We start from the raw sequence: 23,378 nt of genomic DNA on the forward strand, positions 1-23,378 counted from the left end.
TTCCTGGTATCTACTCTGATGCCTTACAAACAGCCTCCCTAGACTTGTGGCAGCCGAAATCTGGGTGAACCCAAAACAATTGGATTTTGCTTGAGTTAGATTATGACTTGCCTTGAATGTCATAGTCAAATGCTGAACTGTGGAGAAAACACATTCTTTTTCTTTGTCAACATTCCTAGAGCGCCCAGTGTAAAGATAATATGATTATATAGCTGGCTCGTGTGAAGAAAATGAAGAAAGACTGACTAACAAAGCATGGCATGAAAGAAAAGTGAATGGTTGAGTAGGGAGTAGAAATGGGAAACTTGTGTTGGTGGGGTTGATGAAATCCTCAAAAACAAGGTGAGAAGTTTGAAGGACAAAAGGACAGAGTGAAAGCTAATGTGCTAACAGAGAAGTATGAAGATGTATAGTAGATGGTATTGATGGAAACCTGATTCTTTTTACCCAATTCCTCTTCCTTATTATTAACTCTTTCTGCATTATGCACATATTTCTTAACCTGGAAGGGACCAGCCTGACAGGTATGCTTATATGTACAGTATTTATATATGGTCCTACAAATTACTTTACATTATGGTTCCCCTTCTTAAATTGACCTCCCAATTCCTGAATTTAATAAGTATATTTTATTTATTTATTTGATTTATGCTTTTTCTATTTGCTTTCATATATTTGCAAGGAAGGTCAAAATAGTTGGTCATAATGATCAATAAAAGCCTTGGTATGTGCATGTTAATCCATACTCAAAAAGAATATGAATTTGATTCCATGGTGTTGTGGTTAGCTCTGGCCCAGCTCCTGCCCCAAGGAATGTGCAGGTGGATGTGGGGGAAACATCCACATGCTGCAGGCCTGTTTTACTCCCGATGGAATCTGCCGACGAAGCCTCCTCTGACCAAGGAAGTGTGAGTGACAGGAAAGAGGCGAGTTTGGCAGACAGCCCAGGAGGAGATCAGTCATCTGTATCATCCTTGGGTTCTGAACAGGAATTAATGACACATGCGTAGAGTGATGCATAGGAGACAACTGAAGGATTATTACAAGAGAAAATGAGGCCACCTGTGGTTGGGTGGGGCTTCTGTAATTAGTCCTACAGATAAAAGTGCAACCTGGTGTTTTAGCCTCATGGTAGTTTATCTGATTCATTGTTTCGTCAAGATCGTGGTTTTTGTGCTGTTCAAGATTGTGTGTGGACTCTCTGGACTTTAGAATTGGACTCAATTTCCCAGTTATTGGGTGAGCAATTGGATTGCATTTAACCTGTGCCTTGTGTGTACCAGAAAATCCCTTTGACATTTAAAAAGGGAGCTGTTTCTGTTTTTCTGTTTATAAAAACTTTTGGGTTTTCCTTTTATCGTGCAGTGTGTGTCTTCCTGGACTAATTACCCTGTAATTATGGGCGGTTGAAACACGCCGGCAGAACACATAGTATGTTAGCCATCCTGACTCTTAGACTCTCTTTCCCTGCATACTCTTGCTGCATCTATATGATCTTCCTATATTAATTTAGGAATTAAAATCTGGACTCAATGTCATACATCTTGTCCAGAATCTTCAGATTGATAATAATTTTCAGCATAACTACAAGTCCCAGGATTCTGTAATCAGTAGCCAGTGAAGGGCTCTCAAAATTTTTACTACCACACTGGGTGTGATTTATGCAAGATGCCTTGTATTTTCTTTCAATATATTTCAGTGCAAATTGGGTACTCTGGGGTGGAGCTCCATTTTTGCTACCCCGCTGCCTCCCCCCCTCCCCGTCCAGGCAGTAGCCCACCGCTATCAGTAGCAAGATGAGCTGTAATGTGTACAAGAGATTCTAAAGTTTGGCCAAATGGATCCATATTAGTCTAGGAATCTGCCCTTTCAGATATATCAGCTGTGTTAAAAATCACCTTTTAAGAAAATCTGACTTCCCATCTAAGGAGATTGATAGTCCTTCAATACACAGAATCTGTGCCTCACTTCTATTGCAACTTTCACTGGTGTTTGAAAAATCAGCTGAAGTGTATGCATTTGATAGCCAAAATCACTTTAGCTTGGAATGATTTGCTAAATTAAAATAGCATAATAATTAAGAATTATGTTAAGAATAATTAACAAATACATCAACAGCTTCCTTACCTTTCAGTGGCCTGTGTGTGAACTATGCAAAATTGCTTTAAAATGAGAGTAGGAGCGTTTGATAGGTTTCTCCCCATTTTCAAAAACTCTTCTTTTGAATGGTGAATGGTAGGGTGATGCTTGGAGAAAACACTCAAATCAAGTATTTACAGTTCAATTTTATGCAAGGTAACCATGGAGCATCTGCCCTAACATTCACAAATTGCTTTGACATTTGAATGCAAAAGCAATTTGTCAGCTCTACTAAAGACTTATCTGGGTTTTAAAAAGCAAAAGAAAACACTCCAAGCCAGGTTTGCATATACATGTTAATTACTTCACTGCTCACCCACATCTACAAATCATCCCGGAGATGATACAGAGAGAACATTCACACCATCATGTATTAAGGTAATATGGTTTTGCAATGAATTGATAAGCACATTCATTTGTAATTCAAGACATAGAAATCAAATGTGGATGCATGTGAACTACCATCTAATTTAGGATAAATATCTTTTTGACAAGTTAGTCAATTAAGTGTTTTTTCAAGAGGTAGGATTCCACAATAGCAAAAATGGACAAGAAAATTAATAAGTATCAAAGGTGAATCAAAGTACCGGGTTGGAGGATATGCAGGTCTGTCTTTGTGACATGAAGAACCACATAAAGGCTATTTCTTGCCTGATGGTTTCCGAGTGGCCTTGTGACTGAAGCGTAATAAAGGTTTGTTGTGAACTATGGTAGATTGCACAATTGCCTTCTTTGCAGAGGTTTGCCATACTGAGATGTTCAATGGATCAGAGATGGTAGCTATTACAAGATATAAAATGAGTTTTGGTTTGGATTGTCTTAGAATGCATTAAGATACAGTAGTATGATTGCTGTAAGAATGGGTATCATTGATTTTTAAATACAATTGGGGATTTTAGACAGCCGTGTAATTTTAAATTTAATTGGATTAATTTTATTGTAATTTACTGTTTTTATATGTTGTAAGGTGCCCTGAGCCTTCGGAGAGGGGCAGCATAGAAATCCAGTAAGTAAGTAAGTAAGTAAGTAAGTAAGTAAGTAAGTAAGTAAGTAAGTAAGTAAGTAAGTAAGTAAGTAAGATGTTTTCTTCTGACTGTAATCATTTGTTCTGATTGCAAAGGAAAATATGCAACAAGCAAATTAAATACATTACAGTATTTAATACAGATATCCCCTGAACTAGGATAGATCACTTACCTTTTAAAGGTACAACAGACCTACCCGCCACCCGCCCCCAAAAACCCCTACAAAGGACAAACAGCTGCAACACCCTTGGGGTCATTGATCCTTAAAACCAGCTGCAGTGCCTCTTTGCCTCTTCCCCCATCCCACCCAGATAGGACCCCACATTTTGGCCTGTTCTGCATGGAAGGAGCCATCATTTTCAACACTACCTGTTGGGAATGGCAGATGCTTTGAGGCAGGGGTGGGCTACTGCCCAGACAGAGGGGAACGCAGTGGGGTAGCGAAAATGGAGCTCCATCCCAGAGCACTCAATTTGTATTGAAAGATGTTGGAAAAAATGTTCAGGGCATCCTGCATAAGCCATGCCTACAGTGTGGTAGTAAAAATTTTGGTAGCCCTTCACCAGTGTTCCGTCTAACTTGTTTTCGGTGTGGGTGGAAAAGTATACTGTCTGAGCAGCATAGAACTCTAAATAAATAAATAAACAAATAAACAAACAAATAAACAAATAGTGGGCGCGCGCTATCACGCATGTGCGAGTTCTGACATCCATAATTCGCTCCCCCTCCTTTCTCCTCCTTCCTCTCTCATTTCTTTCCTTTCTCCCTCCCTTTTTCTCTCTATCCTTTCTATCTCTCTTTCTTTCTCTCCCTCCTCCTTCATTCCCTTTCTCTCCCTCCCTTTCTTTCCCTTCTCTCTCTCCCTCTTACTATCCTTTCTATCACTCTCTTTCTTTCTCTCCCTCCTTCATTCCCTTATTCTCTCCCTATCTTTCTTGCTTTCCTTTCTCTCCCTCCCGCTTTCTCTATCCTTTCTATCACTCACTTTCTTTCTCTCCCTCCTCCATTACCTTTCTCTCCCTTTCTCTTTCTCTCTATCCTTTCTATCTCTTACTCTTTCTTTCCCTCCTTTATTCCCTTTCTCTCCCTCCCTTTCTCTTTCCTTTCTCTCCCTCCCTCTTTCTCGCTATCCTTTCTATCTCTCACTCTTTTTTCTCTCCCTCCTTCATTCCCTCTTTCTCTCCTTCCCTTTCTCTCTCTTTCCTCTCTCTCCCTCTTTCTCTCCTGAGGCTGCCTGTGCCTACCCTGCACCCCCCACCGCGGACGGAAAGCATTCGGCATCGGCGCATCATCATCATCATCATCGTATTTTTGATTTTGTACTTTTAAATGTATTTGCATATATGTTTAGAGTTGGTTCTGATTGGATCGGCATATAAATTCTGCAAATTAAAAATGCAGCAGGCATTACAGATACCTGGCAAATGTCAAAGAGTTTGGCACACTTTCAGAAATTCTTGAAGTATTTTATTAACTGTTACCAAGCATACTCAGCACCTTGAGAAGTCACCTGTTGATTTGTTAATTTTTTTCCCCTTCCATTTTGTTATCCCTTAGAATAAAAGTTTTTCATGGCATTCCTGCAAAGAAGAGGCACTGGTTTCTTTGCTTGCAGGAAAGCTTAACAATGGCTCTTTGTAATAATGGGCATAGACTCTCAAACAAAACATAGAACACTACACCCAGGAATCACTGATTAGTTGCGTTGGTTCTAGAGAATGTTGAGATATTAAAAAAAACCCTTTTCATTCAACAGTATTTACAGAACATTTGTATGGTAATAAATAAGTCATTACAATTACTACAACCTGTTCCACCAGACCTCCCCCGCCAATCCCAAATGTTATAAGCTTCCCACATGAGAGACACCCACATTTTGATTTATTCCTAGTGAGTCAGTGGTCTTTGCATTGTCCTGCCTTGCTCAAAACTAAAGCAGGAATTACTAAGAGCTCAGCGTTTCCATTTGTTTGTAATAGGCGAACGTACAAGGCAGAAAAAGGAGGACAACAGAGGCTCAAAAGTGCTTCAGATATTAACCGTATAGAGGGCACAGAATGTGATGCTGTGTCCTCTCATTTCAAGACCAGTTGATAACCAAGTTCAGTGCAAATTTTAATTTAAAAAAAGTTCTTTCCTGCTGAACCACTCCCCCTTCCTGTGAGGAAAGGATCCATCCTACATAACCCCCTGTGATTTCTTCTGCTGTCACTTTTTGAAACATTCAGTGGCTTCGTTTCACGTTGAGCTTGTGCCTTTCCATCGACGCCAAGACAGCCTTTTGTTCTTGCCTTGTTTCTTTTCCCTCTAGATCCTTCATTACTCCCGGGAATCCAATCCCAGCACAGCCACTGACTCAACTCATTTCATGTCCGTTCGCTGGAGCTGGATAAGTGGTGGTTTGTGTTGGAATTGACAAGTCTCTTTGCAGCACAGTGCGTGTGGACCACAGTGTCGTTGGGATACCGGACAAAGGCAGGTTCGCAGAAAGGTTTCTGGCACACCTGGCAGAGTTTTTTGTCAGAGAGAAAGACGGGGCTTTCTCTCAGTTTCACCTAAAAGCAGTAAGAAGAAGAGAAAACATCTGTAAGGTTCTTCCAATTTTGTTTTTGCAAAGCCACTACTGGTGAAGTAAAAAGCTGACTAGAGGAGGTTGAATGGACATTCTCTTACACTGGCTTTCAGCATTCCTTGATATACAATTCTAATGTTTATTTAGGAACATTATTTTCTCAATTATTTTCTGTTATGTCCTCCCTATCAAGAAGTAAACTCTTCATGTGCCCCTGTTGTGGTTAGCTCTGGCCCAGCTCCTGCCCCAAGGACTGTGGATGTGGGGGAGACATCCACATGCCGCAGGCCTGTTTTGCCCCCGATGGAATCTGCTGATGAAGGCTCCTCTGACCAAGAAGACATGAGTGACAGGGAGGAGGAGAGTGTGGCAGACAGCTCAGAAGGAGATCAATTATCTAGCTCCTCCTTGGGCTCAGAACAAGAGTTAATGATACAGCCACGCATGCGGAGAGCAATGCATAGGCAACAACAACTGAGAAAGTATTATCAAAGAAAATGAGGCCACCTGTGGTTGGGTGGGGCTGTGGTAATTAGTGAGGCTGCTATAAAGAGCAGCCTGTGGGTTTGGCCATTGTGGAGGATTATCTGATCATTGTGTTTCGTGACTGCTTTACTGACTTGGACCTTTTGTGTGCTGATTTTTCCCCGCTTTGAAACTAAACCAGGGCAAAGTGTGTTTCACTTTGTGAAAAAAGAAGGACTGTGAATTACCTCACAGCTGCAAGCTAAGTATCACAGAACTGATAAGGGACTTGTACAAATTACCAGTTTGTTTGGAGACGAGTGCTCTTTGCTATACCAAAAGAGGGCTTGGTTTAAGTGAATTTTCATTATAAAGAACATTGTTTTGAATTTTCAAACGTGTGTGTGTCTGAAATTGTATCTGTGCATTTTTGGGAAGAGTCTACCAGAGAGCCTGACAAAACAGCCCCCAACTCTCCGCCGGAACGATTGTTTGCAATATTTGGCGGGTTGTCGCTGAAAAAACTCAGGTTTTTTCACAAACACAAGTGTAATGTGTTTAAGTGATGCATTAACTTATTTTGTTTCATGCTGTCCACTGCCAACATTTTTAGACACAGTAAACATACTGGTCTTTCCTCGTCTCCCACCGTAGTCACAGTGAAGCCAAGTGCTACATATGCTTCCTCATATTCCTCCTCTTAGCTTTTGGGAGACTTATGTTTGTCTCATTATCTCCATCTCTCTCCTCTTTTCTTTTCACTCCTGTTAAATATTTTTCCATGGGATTTTTTAAGGGTTATCTGTACTTCATATCTCCTGCTCTGTGCTGTATGTATGATATATGGTTCAGTGCAAAAAAAACCCCCTACTCTTTGTGGCAAAAAAAGCACATTCTCTGGGGTCACGTCCCCCCCCCCCATCCAAGGAGCCTGCCCCACTATTTGAGAAGCACTGCTTTAGGTAAACTGTAATACTTAATGGCAACGATCACAATAAATTATTGGCAGCACCTTGGCAGTGATATGAGACTCTGAAAAGGCTCCTTAGAGCAGTGTTTCCCAACCTTGGCAACTAGAAGACATTTGGACTTCAACTCCCAGAATTCTCCAGCCAGCAAATGCTGGCCGGGGAATTCTGGGAGTTGAAGTCCAGATATCTCCAAGTTGCCAAGGTTGGGAAACACTGCCTTAGAGGTTTGGTTGGATCCCTGGAAAACTTGAGAATCTAATTACAGTGGAAAGGGAAAAGCAAAGAAAAATTCCAGAAAAGTGGACCCACTCGCCCACTCCTGCTCATACTTTTTTAATACAGATATAGCACAGGAAGGAGAGAGGAATCATAAGTTATGTACATATGAACCACAAAAATACTGGTCAGTATTTAATATTGTTCTACGATGAATTAAAAAGGAGAAATTTGCAAGCAAACTCCCCCAGTGATGGCAAACCTGTGGCATGGGTGCTACAGGTGACACACGGAACCATATCTGCTGGCACACGAGCCGTTACCCTAGCTGAGCTCCAATGTGTATGTGCATGCTGGCCAGCTGATTTTCGGCTCGCCTGAAGGCTTTGGGAGGACATTTTCAGCTCCAGAGAAGCCTCTGCAGCCTGGGGAGGACAAAAAACGGGCCCACCAGAGGCTGGGAAATTAGCTGTTTCAGGCCTCCGGGGGGCCTCCAGGGGAGTGAAGAAGGCCATTTTTACCAACCCCATGCATTGAATTATGGGTGTGGGCACTCATGCCTGCGCGATAGCACATACACTTTCAGTTCGCCATCACTAAATTAGACCCAATAAACTTACGTTTTCATGCTTGTAAATAAGGTTCTCAGCTTTTGCTAAGCTCAGTGCAATCTCCGCTGTTCTTTGCGAATGGAGACTTTCCCTCATTGCTCCCATCAGAAACGAGGAGAGAAGCTGTATGGACCAGCTGGCAGGAATCAGCTGCAAAACCCAGGCAGCATCAAATTCAGCTGCATGATTGTTCAGAAGGTCAACGGCTGCCATGTTCACTTCATGGTCGGGTGTGCTGGAATTGAGATACGTTGAGAGCAGCATATGAAAAAGCTTCCGTCTGTAGGGAAGGCCTTTGCTCTCAGAATTCCATAGGCAGTAGTCCTCAGCAGCTGAGAAGTCCTTCAGTTCATGGACCAGAATCTGTAGAGCCTTTTCATGTTCTTCTAGCTTCCCGTACAGTATTGCACACTCAGCGTGAAGATCTGTGCCAGCAATTTTATCTGCCAAATGTAAATTTAAATATAAACTTTGTGTTGCAGAATAGCAAGTTACGTTAGGATAGGATTGTATTAAATCTGGATTTCTAGCATAAATATATATATACTCTGCCTGACCCTGATTCTATAAAACCCAGGACAAGGAAGGGCAATAAACTCGCCTAATCTGCATTCCTGGGAAACGGGGCTCAGAATAAACCTCTCACTATAAACAAAGCTTTTCACAACTCGACAGGACATTATAGGATCAAAGGGGGAAATTTCATTGCCTGGAGCACACAAACAAATTGCAGGGCAATTAAGAAAGATAAAGCCAGATAAAGAAGAAGCCTTCAGAGAAACTAGGTGCGAATAAACATCTGCTTTTAGGAAGTTCCAAGGAGATTGTTTCTTGATATCTATGGGAAAGGAAGAACTCAAAAGGATACGTTTGAAGCTATATGGTTGATGTATCATTTGACATGTATATGTAATTATACCCCATTTCCTTATGTTCCTAAATAAAAAGGAGCGCATGGCTCTACACCATGTCACTTCACCCAGAGAGAGACAATGTGCCCAAGCTTTCTTTCTAGGATTCGCGTTCGTGAGTGACCCCACTGGGTTGCTCTTAGCCTCTTTTGAAGGCATTGCTTTCATTAGGACTCAGCAGCATCCACAGCTTTGTGGACAGAAGGGATGCTTATTTCAATTGGGTTGGCCTGCAATACAATTCACATCCAGATATTTTATCTCCTTCTTTAGATGCACACATCAAGATACTTCTACATTTAGTGAAATTAATCACAGTTCGTGAAATCTGTACTCAATCTGCAAAGGTTTAAAGCGATACAATATTCTTGATTATTTTATGCAATAAAAACTCCACTGAAAAAATAAATTCAGAACAAGATGCCTACAAAGAGTTCTGACCCTTCATGACTTCGCATAAGGCAAAACTGGGGGTGGGGGTGTTAATTCACATACTTTTATTCTGAAGAGATGTGCAAAACATTACACATGCAGTATACATATAATAATAGGGTATCATGATTAGTCATCACAAAAGATTTATAGCACTAGTTAAAACAATATTTTTATCAGCCTCTTCAGTAGAAAAGCAAGTTTGACTGCTTGATCAAAACAAATGCCTAGTACACATACAAAATTATAGTCTACTTGTGTTATAAAAATGATTTCTTTAAATTGAATCCAAGTGGATAATCTTAACCGATAATGAATTCCGACAGCAGTCATATTCATATGTCATATATGACTGCTGTTCTAGGATGATTCTTAGACAAACTCAAGATATTACTTAGTAATATGTAAATATTCTTAAATAATCCTTAGATAACAGCAATTTAAATGAAGTAATCAGCATGAACAATATCTCTGTCACAATCTAGATGACATGGAAGTAAGCAAAATGTTTATTATCACAATCTGCCTAACAATAAACTTTACCCAAACCTTTGTCACTTATAAATAAAAATACTTAGGGTGAGAAGAATTCTTCCAGGCATATTTTGCCAACATGATCACAAATCATATTGGAGAAATGTATGATTTCTCACACGTAAGGCCCAATGATGAAGAACTACCTAATCTATTTAATTTGAATCCACTATTAAATCTTTTCTAATACAACAGGCAAATGGAGAACAACCTGTTTCTTTTTTAACTACACATCTTTGTCACCATTTTAGAAACCAACTGTACATTTTAGAAATGAATTTTCCAACCATATTAACGCTTATTCCATGGTTATCTCCCAAGTTGGCACTCAAAGGCAATGACTGATTATTTTAACCTCAATGCTTTTTCTACATGGGAGAATAAACCTGTCTAATTCCCAAATGTTATAAACTTCATGAAAAGGGGTTTAGCAGAATACTATACAACACTTCCTGAATCTTAGAACCTAGATTAAAGTATATTCCCAGATCCCTAAAACATGTAATAGTTCAAATGGCACCTTCAGGTAAAGATAAGTTAAAAATGGCAAAACAGGATCTTGGTTCCATTTCAATTAATGGAATATTCAAGTGTTCTAGCACTAATTAATGGAACCATGCTTAATGGTTAATATACTCATCCTTAATGTTTAATATACTCATCCTTTTCCCCTCAATAAAAGTATTGTCTGTTTGCTTAAATTAAAATTCTCAGTATCAAATATTGTTATATAGTATATGTTTTATAATAATTACTTGAACTGCTTCATATTAGATTTTACCAGACTTCAGATTACAGTTTGTAGGATCAATTCTGAGTTATTCTGACTCCTAAACTAACCATAAGGCAACAAAAGTTGGTTTCGATACAAGATCTTAAACATACATAACTTCACATTATTTCGTGCCTTTCTTGACATCATATCTTTGAGCCTCTATAATAAATTTCAGACAATAGATCTAAGTCTTCTGCAAGCAATCACTTATCTCTGACAAAAGCAACTGTTTCTTTGCAGTCCACCAGGCAAGGGACCCAAAAGGAGATATAAATTAGTGTGAGAAGGAGGGAGGGAGGGAGGGAAAGAGAGAGAGGGAGGGAGGGAGGGAGAGGGAGAAAGAGAGAGAGGGACAGAGAGGGAGAGACATGGAGAAGTAGACTCAAAGATTTTGGAGTCTGGCAGTACACATCAGCTCAGCCCAATATGGGACTCAAATTCAATAGTTTAAACCAGAGTTAATCAAACTTGGCATCTTTAAGACTTGTGGATTTCAACTCCCAGAATTCTTCAGCCAGCATAGTCTACAAAACTTATAGTTGCCAAGTTGGGGACCCCTGGATGAAACCCTGAAAAAAATACGTTTCTTGCTACAGAAAAGTACTTCTGATAAATGTAGTTTGAAGTGTCATACCTAAAATGAAATGAACTCGGTAAAGGTCAGATCTCTGCAGAAGACTTCGCAGTTTTGTCTGCATTTTCATCAATTTCTCCTGTGTCTCGGCACCTAGTGACTTCAGATGGAGCACTTCATTGAGGTAAAGAACTGCTAGATGGGTGTGGTACTTTTCTTTCTAGGAAAATAAAAGTAACCAAGCCATCTTCAAAACAGTTTTCATACACCACTTTTTATCAATTATTTCAATACAACCCAAAATATTAAGACATAATGTAAACAGCTTCTATTACTTAGCTATGTTAAAAGTATAATACACAAAAAAACAAAGTCACGGTCAAAGTAATTCTGGGAGAACAATATTTTAATTTCTAAAGTTGTCCAAATATATGCCTCTGAGATTAAAGGAAAGTTAAAGAAAATTAAGTCAAAATATTTATTTCATACCTGTGCGGTTTTGCAAGATACAAGTATAGCATTAGACACAGCAGATAAGAATGTCTATTTTTTTTAACATTTTAGCTAGTTCTTTTTACACAACTACAGAAACTAACACAGGAAATAATGTAAAAAGTAATTCCTTATTTTTAATTTATTGCATGTACCATAAATACAAAACCTTGTATGTGTATTTTAAAAATCTAAATTTTATACTATTCCCACCATTCACGTTTACAACATCCAATGTCATTTGGCAGTTCTACTTTGAATTTAAATATACAAGGGGGATGAGGGAGGACTCAACCCTCAAGTTACTCTACAGAGAATAAGAGAATTAGACAAATATGTTGAATATAAAACACAAAATGTAAAGGCACAAATATAACCCGGAACACTCAGACAAACACATAATTTACATAATCCCTTTCAAAGCATTAATATTCTACACAAGTCGTTACCCAAACTTACTTTTATTCTTTTCTCTAGAACTAAGTACTCCAAGTATTTTACTAGTGACACCGGATATTTTTTAAGGCATTTGATGACATCATCTGGGTTAAAGCTGTTTTTCTCTTGGTCTTCCAGGGGCCTTTTAGTGAAAATGTATACACCAACCTAAAACAATATGACATTTAGAGATTCCAGAACTGGATAAGTACCCCTAACAGACAATTCACAGACCAGTTTCTGAAACACTTGACTCTTCTTTTTAATTTATTCATATAGAAATTTTTTTGGGGGGGAAACCTTAATGTGTACCAATGACCAAAAAAAAAAGCCCAGAATAAACTTGTGCAACATTTGCTAGATATGTATTTTTGGTAACATTTTGCAACACACTGTATTACAACAGAATGTAATGTTTGAAAAAAATCAACACAAAACTTAACATATTTGCACTTCTCTCCTTAAAATGAGGAATACAATTTAGTCTTCATAAATATTTTAGCAAAAATATTGCGTTTCAGAGGCATTAAATTCTATGCTCCAAAATCAAGGAAAATAAACCATGAGAAATACTCCTCTAAAAGCAAGAGGAACAACAAAAATGAGGGTCTCTTTTAGGGGTAAAACACTAGTACCTACAACTATAATTGCACCTGAATGATAGTTTGACACTGCACTGTGACTTTTTGCAGTGTGGGGGTTATGACACTGGAATATCAAAGAGACCGAATTAAACATTTCAGGACTAAAACTCAATGTACAGATCTAATTATTCTAGATAAGGCATCCAAGCAACAGCAGTTTTAAAAAATTCCCCCAAAGGATTTAGCCACATACCTCCTTGTCATGCTCTAAGATCCAGTCTGCGTACTTCCACACCAATTCATGGTCAGAACAGGAGGTTAGGAAGTCTACAATATAGTCATAAAGATCTGTTCGTGTAGAGTCCTGAATCTCCCCGTTGACTATCTGTATCCATAACTAAAGAAACAGAAGTTTCATTTCAATCTTTAAAAGGACAAATGCAATTTTTTTTTCTATTTAGCCCCAGGCCATCCTCCTAAAATAACAGACCTTGAGGAATTTATTTATTGATTGATTGATTAGATTTGTATGCCGCCCCTCTCCGAAGACTCGGGGCGGCTCACAACAGCAATAAAAACAATATCACAGTGGAACAAATCTAATATTAAAAACATATAAAACCCTATCATTACTTAAAAACCAAACAGCAACATTCATACCAAACATAAAACAAAGTATAAAAAATAGCCTGGGAGAAAAGTGTCTCAACTCCTCCATGCCTGGCGGTATAAGTGAGTCTTAAGTAGTTTACGAAAGACAGGAAGCGTGGGGGCAGTTCTAAGCTCCGGGGGGAGTTGGTTCCAGAGGGCCGGGGCCACCACAGAGAAGGCTCTTCCCCTGGGGCCCGCCAAACGACATTGTTTAGTCGACGGGACCCGGAGAAGGCCAACTCTGTGGGACCTTATCGGTCGCTGGGATTCGTGCGGTAGCAGGCGGTTCCGGAGATACTCTGGTCAAGCCATACATATCAGTTAGGAGGAGGTAGAGAAAACTAGGGCTATGCAGTGTTTCACATTCAAAAGCAAGAAGGTGCTTTAAACATGGAGGTCACCAGCAAACAACCTGGTTCCGTGATGGCGAACCTGTAGCATGCAGAGTCATATGGTGGAGCATGTGAGATTTTTGCATGTTTCAGCTCCAGCACACAAGCACGCACTGGTCAGCTGATTCTCGGCCTTGGGAAAAGCTGTTTTGTCTTCTGGACACAAGGAAGTTTCCCTGAAGCCTCGGAGGCAAAAAAAAAATTTCCCCCAATGGACAAACCGGAATTTTGGAAAAATGCACTTCCGGTTTGTCCATTTGGGCATTTTCTTTCACCTACCAGCAGTGGTGAGTTCATACAGGTGTGGTCCAGAGAGCCGCACCAATATGAACTCACTGATTTTCAGTAATTTTTTTTCACGGAGTCTCCATGTGGAAGAAGCCCTCAGCAGTGTTTCGGATGAAGAATAAAGGTCAGCATGTAGAGGGGCTGAGGCGGGAGGGCTTCTTCTGACATGGAGACACCAGAAAAAAAATAACCCCAAACCAGTGGATTTATACCGGTGAGGCTATCTGGACCACACTGGTATGAATCCACAACGTCCTACCACGCTTCAGAAAGGCCTGTGCACATGCGCGGGGGACAGCATGGATTAGCCTAGCTAGGAAACTTAACTGATACTGATGCTGTGGATATATAAAGAACTAAACATTTTTAAAAGTGGATAAATAAAAAGGGAATACAGAAATAAATCAAGGATTTCATTGTTTTTGCATTGTCCAAGTGTTTGCTAACAATGAATTTATTGGCTTTAAAAATATCCACTTGTGACTACTTTGTTGTTGAGTTCTTAACATTGTCCTGCAAGGTTGCTGAGTATACTTCTTTTGTGCACCACACTTACCTAACTCTTATAGCAAAGCTATCAATGCTTGATAAAACAGCAGGTTCTGTTTATCAACTGGTTTACTGAACAGACTGATGCTGATTAAGGACTGACTGGCTTAAAGTCACCCGCAGGCTTCCACACCTAAGGTAGGAGTTGAACAGATCTCCCACCTGCAGGTTCAGGACCTTCATCATTCCATCACAAGTTTTGAACAGACTTAAAGTGGAAAAAGAAAGAGCCAAGCCATTCTGCACACTAACCTGGAGAGCTGCAGCATCTTGACCGTTTGAGTGATACAGGAGCCCAAGTGCAAAAAACCTGTACAACAAGGAATATGAAACAACAAGTGATTTAGGCAATACAGCAGGAATAAGTACTGTATTTTCAGAGTATAAGACACACTTTTTCACCCCTGGAAAGGGGATGGAAATATTGGTGTGTCTTTTACACAAAATGCAGCCAAAACATCACCCCATGCATCCCACTTTTGCCAAAAACAGGCTTTTTTTTTTTTTTTTTTTAAAGGGGGAACACAGAAGCTTTGGGAGACATTCAGAGTTCTCCTGGGGCTGGGGAGGGCAACACCACAATGCATGGGAAGTTTGGGAGGTGAAAAATGGGTCCATTTTTTGCAAAAACAGGGGCATTTTGCCCTCTCAGCCCCCAGCAGCACTCTGCAGATGATGATGATGATGATGATTATTATTATTATTATTATTATTATTATTATTAATTCAATTTTTATGCCGCCCTTCTCCTTAAACTCAGGGCGGCTTACAACATGTTAGCAATAGCACTTTTTAACAGAGCCAGCTATTGCCCCCACAATCCGGGTCCTCATTTTACCCACCTCGGAAGGATGGAAGGCTGAGTCAACCTTGAGCTGGTGATGAGATTTGAACCGTTGACCTACAGATCTCCCAAAGCCTCTACATGTCATGTTTTTGTGAAAAATGGGCCTGTTTTTTGCCTCCCAAACCCCCCACATGTGGTATTTTTGTCTTCCCCAGCCCCTAAGAGCACTTTGCAAGCCTCCCAAAAGCACTTCAATTTTTTGAAAACAGGGCGTGCAGAGGGTTTGGGAGGCCTGCAGAATGCTCCTGGGGTCTCTGGAAATTGTGAACTATATAAAATTAAAGGCGGGAAGGAGAGGGCAAAGAAGCAGCAGTAATAGTATGTCTAAGGAGATTCTCAGTCATCCAAATCATGATTTTCTCAAAGGTCCTTTTATAAAAGATAACTGGACTTTGTTTTTTGCTTTAAGACATTTCGCTTCTCACCCAAGAAGCTTCTTCAGTTCTCACTGAATGAATGGTGGAGGATGGAAGGATTTATATTCCTTGCAGTCATCTGGTTGTTAGCACTCTCTCTGAGCATCTGAAGAAGCTTCTGGGATGATAATAATAATAATAATAATAATAATTATTATTATTATTATTATTATTATTAATAATAATAATAATTGGATTTGTATGCCACCCCTCTCTGCAGACTCGGGGCGGCTAACAATAATAATAAACACAACATGTACAATCCAATAATAAAAAACAACTAAAAACCCCTATTATAAAACATATACACAAACATACCATGCATAACTTGTAATGGCCTAGGGGGAAGAGCTATCTCAACTCCCCCATGCCTGGCGACCCATTTATGAGTCTTGAGTAGTTTACGAAAGACAGGGAAAGTGGGGGCAGTTCTAATCTCTGGGGGGAGTTGGTTCCAGAGGGCCGGGGCTGCCACAGAGAAGGCTCTTCCCCTGGGGCCCGCCAAACGACATTGTTTAATCGATGGGACCCAGAGAAGGCCAACTCTGTGGGACCTTATCGGTCGCTGGGATTCGTGCGGTAGCAGGCGGTTCCGGAGGTAATCTGGCCCATTGCCATGTGGGGCTTTAAAGGTCATGACCAACACTTTGAATTGTGACCGGAAACTGATCGGCAGCCAATGCAAGCCACGGAGTGTTGAAGAAACATGGGTTGAAGAAACAAGCCACGGAGTGTAGAAGAAACATGGCTCTCGCGGCTGCGTGAGAAGCAAAATGTATTCAAGAAAAAACAAAAAGCACTTTGAAAAAGCACCTTTGGTTGTATCTGCAGAGAGATAGTATTGCAGTATCTGTTTGTAAAAGGATTTATTATTTTTTATTATCAAATGATAATAAAAAAAGATTGTCACTATGACGGGCTTATGCTAAAGAGATGCAGAATTCTAGTTCAATATACCAAAAGGCGAACAGTAAAGTTGACAGGGCAATTAGGATAAGAGACTTACAAAGTATAGGATTATCTGGGGAATTCTGAGCTTACTTTTTGTGCTTCTCCAGCCACGCAGCACTGTCTGCCAGAAGGCAAAAATTCTCAGAGACCAGGAGATCCAGAAGACTTTCATGATTGGACTCTGCGTAGAGTTTCAACAGGGCTGTGTCAATGTCCTCCTTGTAGCCGTTTGTGACGTCGGTGCTGCGGACCTCGCTCAGATACGTCATGAGAAATTGCTTGCACTTGGTCATCTTCTCCGGGTCCCCTTGTGTAAGTTGGTTTAAGTCAGCATATTCATGCAGAGGAGGGTGGGACCGCATGAATGAAGAAGACGTAGGCAACAGTAAAGGGTAGAGAGAAATCAGCTCACGGACATCCAGCTGGCTGCTTCTGCAATTAGAATGTCAAAGGAGATGTAATAGAAAGGAAGACAAGTATGCCTCTCTCTCTCTCTCTCTCTCTCTCTCTCTCTCTCTCGCACACACACACACACAAAACACTAAAACACGATCTAAGTATTGCCCACAAAATCATATGCTGCAACGTCCTGCCTGTCAATGACTACTTCAGCTTCAACCGCAACAACACAACAGCACGCAACAAATTCAAACTTAATATTAATCGCTCCAAGCTTGACTGTAAAAAATATGACTTTAGCAATCGAGTTGTCGAAGCGTGGAACTCATTACCGGACTCAGTAGTGTCAACCCTTAACCCCCAACATTTCTCCCTTAGACTCTCCACGATTGACCTCTCCAGGTTCCTAAGAGGTCAGTAAGGGGCGTACATAAGTGCACTAGCCTGCCTTTCGTCCCCTGTCCAATTGTCTCTCCTTATCTCATATATCTTTTCTTCCTTTCATATATCTTCTCCTCTACTTTTATATCTTTTCTTTATATATAATACTTCATGTCTATCCTCTTCAATATGTATTGTGTATTGGAATAAATAAATAAATAAATGAATGAATGAATGAATGAATGAATGAATGAATGAATAAAATAAATAAATAAATAACAACAATGCTCCTTCCTGGGTACCTCTTGGTTGGATTACTGCAAGATATTCTATATAATCAAAGACAAATTCCTTCTGTGTCCAATCACACTTGGCCAATAAAGAATTCTATCATCTATTATTCTATCTATATACATGGGGCTACTCTTGAATAGTATTTGGAAGCTACACCTTAAGTTCTGGAAGCCCCTCAGATGGCACCTGACACTGCTTTGCTTGAGCTACACTGGTTTCAATTTGCTTCTGGATCCATCTGAATGTGTTGGTCATTAGATTTAAAGCTTTTTATCTAAGAAACATCGACTCTGGATAGGACAAGCCTGCCCCACTTATTACCGGGAGACAGGCTTAATTTGGATCCTATCTGCTGAAGAGTTTTGACTGGCACAGTCCAGGCCTTTTCTGCTGTGGCACCTGCATTCTGGAATATACTCCTGTTCGAGGTGAAGTCTGACACCACACTCCTGTCTGCCTGGGAGAGCCTGAAAACTAATCTTTGCCATCTGGTCTGGAGCCTTAAAACTAATCTTTGCCATCTGTACTGAGGAGGTAGAGAAAATTCCTACCTCCATGTCACCCACTGTTTTGGTTTTTAGCTTCTCTAGTTAACGCTCTTAATTTTAATTGCTTCATACAACATTTTTACATATACAGTAGTATCTCTAGATACGAGCTGCTCCACATGCGAGTATTCCAAGTTACGAGCTGAGATGCGAGCAAAATTCTGTTCGACATCACAGCTCAAATTCAGGATACGAGCCGAGCATCCACTAGGTGGCACAAGAATTCCATGTTTCCAATTATCTCGGCGCGAAAAGCAAAATGCATTTGTTCGAGATGCGAATTGATCGACATACGAGCTCGGCTCTGGCACGAATTAAACTCGTATGTCGAGTTTAATATTATACATCTGTGTAACTTTTTAGCAATAATGGCAGAGTAATTTGTTGTTTCTTCTGAAAAGCTTTTGGACTTCCCAATCTATTTGTGTGGACAGATGTCCACTAAGATACTAGAAACTAGATTCAATTAGAAGAATACTTCATCTGGGCTCAAGGAAATAGTAAATGAATTCTGCTAGGATTGTTAATGTCTATCCAGTGTGTGCACTTGAAAACTTAAGAACATTCAGCAAGGAAAACCCAGGGAGGTTTTATAAAAGTATATTTCAAAATCCTAATCCCACTCTAAACCAATACTTTAAAAAAAATCTGCACAAAACAACCTGTTTTCAAATTGTGCGCCCCTACTATTTTTAACAAAATGAAAATTTGTTTGTTTTTTCCTATTATGAACAGAACGATATCTATTTATAAATTAAAAGAGCTTTCACCAAAACCAGGCAATAATTTCCCTTTCCTTTTCTTAGCCAAAGCAGTTTTTAAAAATATGACAATGATTTAAATACATCATATACTCAGAAAATCTGGACTATACACATTTTATATTTCAGATCAATTAAACAAACAGTCAGTTTGAATAATAGATTAATGTAATTTTTTCTTCATTGAGGACAGCCTACAAAATAATTTATTCCTGTTTTGATCCTGGCTTGCTTTTACTGCATATCTCATTCGATATATGAGAAACTTGGACTGCAGAGAATGTAAACTGGCCAAAATTCTTATCAACCACATAACACCGAGAGGTACAGAATGTAATCTAGTTCAGTATCAGAATTTTCTTAGCCTAAATACAGTCCATTAGAAATCCAGCTCCCAAATTGCTCTCCCAAATTCTTCTTGGATTGAGACGTTTAAGATTCATGTATGATTATCAAGTAATTCACACTCAGCTATTTGAGCAGCAAATACACAACCTTAAGCAAATTAATACTCTGGCAGATGAGAAAGGCAGAAGCTTAGTCCTGTCACTATCCCAATGTACAGGAATCAAGATTAGTCTGTTTCCTTAGACATCCATTGGCTAAACCCTGTGCTTTTTATATGCTTTGGGCTATGTCCTAAAAATTTTAAAGCCAAATATATGAACCTGAATGAATGATTTTTTTAAAAAAGTTTTAGTCTTTTTAGAATGGTTTTAGATTAGTTATTTATACTGCTCAAAAAAATTAAGGGAACACTCAAATAACACACCCTAGATCTGAATGAATGAAATATTCTCATTGAATGTTCTGTACAAAGTTGAATGTGCCCAACAGCATGTGAAATTGACTGTCAATCAGTGTCGCTTCCTAAGTGGACAGTTTGATTTCACGGATGTTTGATTTACTTTGGAGTTATATTGTGTTGTTTAAGGGTTCCCTTTATTTTTTTGAGCAGTGTATATTAATTGGATTTCAGATGTCTTATTGTATGTTGTGGTTAGCTCTGGCTCTGCTCCTGCCCCAAGGACTGTGGATGTGGGGGAGACATCCACATGCTGCAGGCCTGTTTTGCCCCCGGTGGAATCTGAAGATGAAGGCTCCTCTGACCAAGAAGACATGAGTGACAGGGAGGAGGAGAGTGTTGCAGACAGCTCAGAAGGAGATCAATTATCTAGCTCCTCCTTGGATTCAGAACAAGAGTTAATGATACAGCCACACATGTGGAGAGTGATGCATAGGCAACAACAACTGAGAGATTATTATCAACAAAAATGAGGCCACCTGTGGTTGGGTGGGGCTGTGGGTTTGGCCATTGTGGAGGATTATCTGATCATTTGTTGTGTTTCCTGACTGCTTTACTGACTTTGACTTTTTGTGTGCTGATTTTTCCCTGCTTTGAAACTAAACCAGAGCAAAGTGTGTTTCACTTTGTGAAAGAAGGACTTTGAATTGCCTCACAGCTGCAAGCTAAGTATCAAAGGACTGATAAGGGACTTGTATAATTACCAGTTTGTTTGGAGACTAGTGCTCTTTGCTATAGCAAAGGAGGGCTTAGTTTAAGTGAATTTTCATTATAAAGAACATTGTTTTGAATTTTCAAACGTGTGTGTGTATGTGTCTGAAATTTGTACCTGTGAATTTTTGGGAGGATTCTACCAGAGAGCCCGACAGAACAATTGTATATTGTTTTTTTTAAAAATATGTTGTCAGCTGCCCTGAGTCCACAGAGAGGGGCAGCATACAAGTTCAATAAACAAACAAACAAACAAGCAAACAAACCTAATCAAGCAGTAATGAGCTAGACCAATATTTCTCAATCTTGGTGGCTTGAAGATGGGTGGATTCAGTATTGGGCTGCAACCGGAACGGTGGGAGATGCTGTCCCGGTAGTGAAAATGGAGCTGCGCGTGTAGCTCCAACTCACTGGTGGGCGGGCACACATGTCGGTGCAAGATTTTGCTTCTGCGCATTCACCAAAAGCCAAATTTCATGCGAGGGCACGCATGCGAACGAGATTTTGGCAATTTTTGCCAATTGTTTTTTTGCTTCCGCACAAATGCAAAAGGAAAAAAAAACGGCAAAAATTGGCAAAATCTCACCCTCACACATGATTTGCTTCCGGCGCAGGTGAAGAAGCCAAATCTCATGCCGACATGTGCGGTGCGCCCCAGGGTCGCAGAGCTCCATGGGAAGCACACTGGTAGCAGCGGCGACAAGGAGCCCTTGCCCGGGGGGATTGCATTTTTTATAATTCCCCAGGTAGCATTCACTCATCTTCAAGTCACCAAGGTGGAGAAACACTGAACTAGACTGCAAGAATGTTTCTTACCCCATCGCAGCATTACCTGAAGAGCTCTTTTGCTTCAAGAAACTGGAGCTGCGCAAACTGGATAAATCCTGCTTGCTGTAAAATCCGCTTGTACATTGTCTGCAAAACAAAGGGGGAAAAACAATTTAAGTCAAAATAGCAACTGCTAGAAAGTGACTAATGAACTACCTGGTTTCATTATAATAAGGAAGGAGAATTTTTTTTTGCCCCTATTCAGAGGTCATTTGCACATTGTTTGCCTGAGATATAGATCGAGAGAGCTGGAAATGGACTGCCCTTTCACCTTGGGACTGCACAGCACAACAGTCGGGCACTAGCTAATTTAAAAAAAATAATCCTGAGTACACTCCAAAAATGTAGTTGCAGTAGAAAGTTCTACATGGCATTCAAATGACTTCTGTACTATAATTAAAAGCATGCTTTAAAATGAAGGATCTTCTGGAGAACCAATCACACGGGAAATAGCACAAAAATATTAAGTCCACTTACGTATCTTAGAGCACTCTTTCTCAACCTTGGCAAATCTTAAGATGCAAAGACTTCAGATCCCAGAATTCCCCAGCTAACCTGCTAGCTGAAGAATTCTGGGACTGGAAATCCACACATCTTCTAGTTGCTAAGAAACATTGTCATGGAGGATGAACATGTGCTGCAAAAATGCATAGTTTCAAACATGCATGGCTCAAAATATATATAGAGTGCTGGTGAGACCACATTTGGAATACTGTGTTCAGTTCTGGAGACCTCACCTACAAAAAGATATTGACAAAATTGAACGGGTCCAAAGACGGGCTACAAGAATGGTGGAAGGTCTTAAGTATAAAACGTATCAGGAAAGACTTAATGAACTCAATCTGTATAGTCTAGGGGACAGAAGGAAAAGGGGGGACATGATCGAAACATTTAAATATGTTAAAGGGTTAAATAAGGTTCAAGAGGGAAGTGTTTTTAATAGGAAAGTGAACACAAGAACAAGGGGACACAATCTGAAGTTAGTTGGGGGAAAGATCAAAAGCAACGTGAGAAAACATAATTTCACTGAAAGAGTAGTAGATCCTTGGAACAAACTTCCAGCAGACGTGGTTGGTAAATCCACAGTAACTGAATTTAAACATGCCTGGGATAAACATATATCCATCCTAAGATAAAATACAGAAAATAGTATAAGGGCAGACTAGATGGACCATGAGGTCTTTTTCTGTCGTCAGTCTTCTATGTTTCTAAAACGTGCATTAGACCAGAATATCTCCGGGACTGTCTTCTGCCGCATGAATCCCAGCGACCAATTAGGTCCCACAGAGTTGGCCTTCTCCGGGTCCCGTCGACTAAACAATGTCGTTTGGCGGGATCCAGGGGAAGAGCCTTCTCTGTGGCGGCCCCGACCCTCTGGAACCAACTCCCCCCCAGAGATCAGAGTTGCCCCCACCCTCCTTGCCTTTCGTAAGCTCCTTAAAACCCACCTCTGTTGTCAGGCATGGGGGAATTGAGATATTCCCTTCCCCCTAGGCTTATAAAATTTATGCATGGTATGTCTGTATGTATGATTGGTTTCTTAAATTGGGGTGGGGTTTTTTTTTAACATTATTTTTAATATTAGATTTGTACATATTGTCTTTTTACTGTTGTTAGCCGCCCCGAGTCTACTGAGAGGGGCGGCATACAAATCTAATAAATAAATAAATAATAAATAAATTTGTAATTTTAGGCATATTCTTCTTTTCATGAAATGCTTGCCAAAGGTTCTATATCTGTGAAGGTGAATCTTTTTTTCCTCGGATGCTGAAAGCGTACGTGTGGCCTGCTATTGCATGCACATCATCATCATCATCA

At 40.0% G+C, this 23,378-nt stretch overlaps 1 protein-coding gene across 2 annotated transcripts in view; it reads right to left on the reverse strand.

The window, feature by feature from the left end:
* Positions 1-4,609: 4,609 nt before the first annotated feature.
* The window catches only part of TGFBRAP1 (transforming growth factor beta receptor associated protein 1), a 34,171-nt gene continuing 15,402 nt past the window's right edge, over positions 4,610-23,378 (reverse strand). For both annotated transcript variants that reach the window (XM_070751068.1, XM_070751069.1), the window contains 8 exons: positions 21,565-21,647; positions 16,924-17,265; positions 14,872-14,929; positions 12,993-13,136; positions 12,177-12,323; positions 11,286-11,445; positions 8,009-8,442; positions 4,610-5,719 (listed from right to left, as the gene is read on the reverse strand). In XM_070751068.1, the coding sequence (XP_070607169.1) occupies positions 5,531-5,719; positions 8,009-8,442; positions 11,286-11,445; positions 12,177-12,323; positions 12,993-13,136; positions 14,872-14,929; positions 16,924-17,265; positions 21,565-21,647 (1,557 nt within the window). In that variant the 3' untranslated portion in view covers positions 4,610-5,530. The remainder of the gene's footprint in view (positions 5,720-8,008; positions 8,443-11,285; positions 11,446-12,176; positions 12,324-12,992; positions 13,137-14,871; positions 14,930-16,923; positions 17,266-21,564; positions 21,648-23,378) is intronic.

Source organism: Erythrolamprus reginae, chromosome 4, assembly GCF_031021105.1.
Source record: "Erythrolamprus reginae isolate rEryReg1 chromosome 4, rEryReg1.hap1, whole genome shotgun sequence".
Classification (NCBI taxonomy): Eukaryota; Metazoa; Chordata; class Lepidosauria; order Squamata; family Dipsadidae; genus Erythrolamprus; species Erythrolamprus reginae.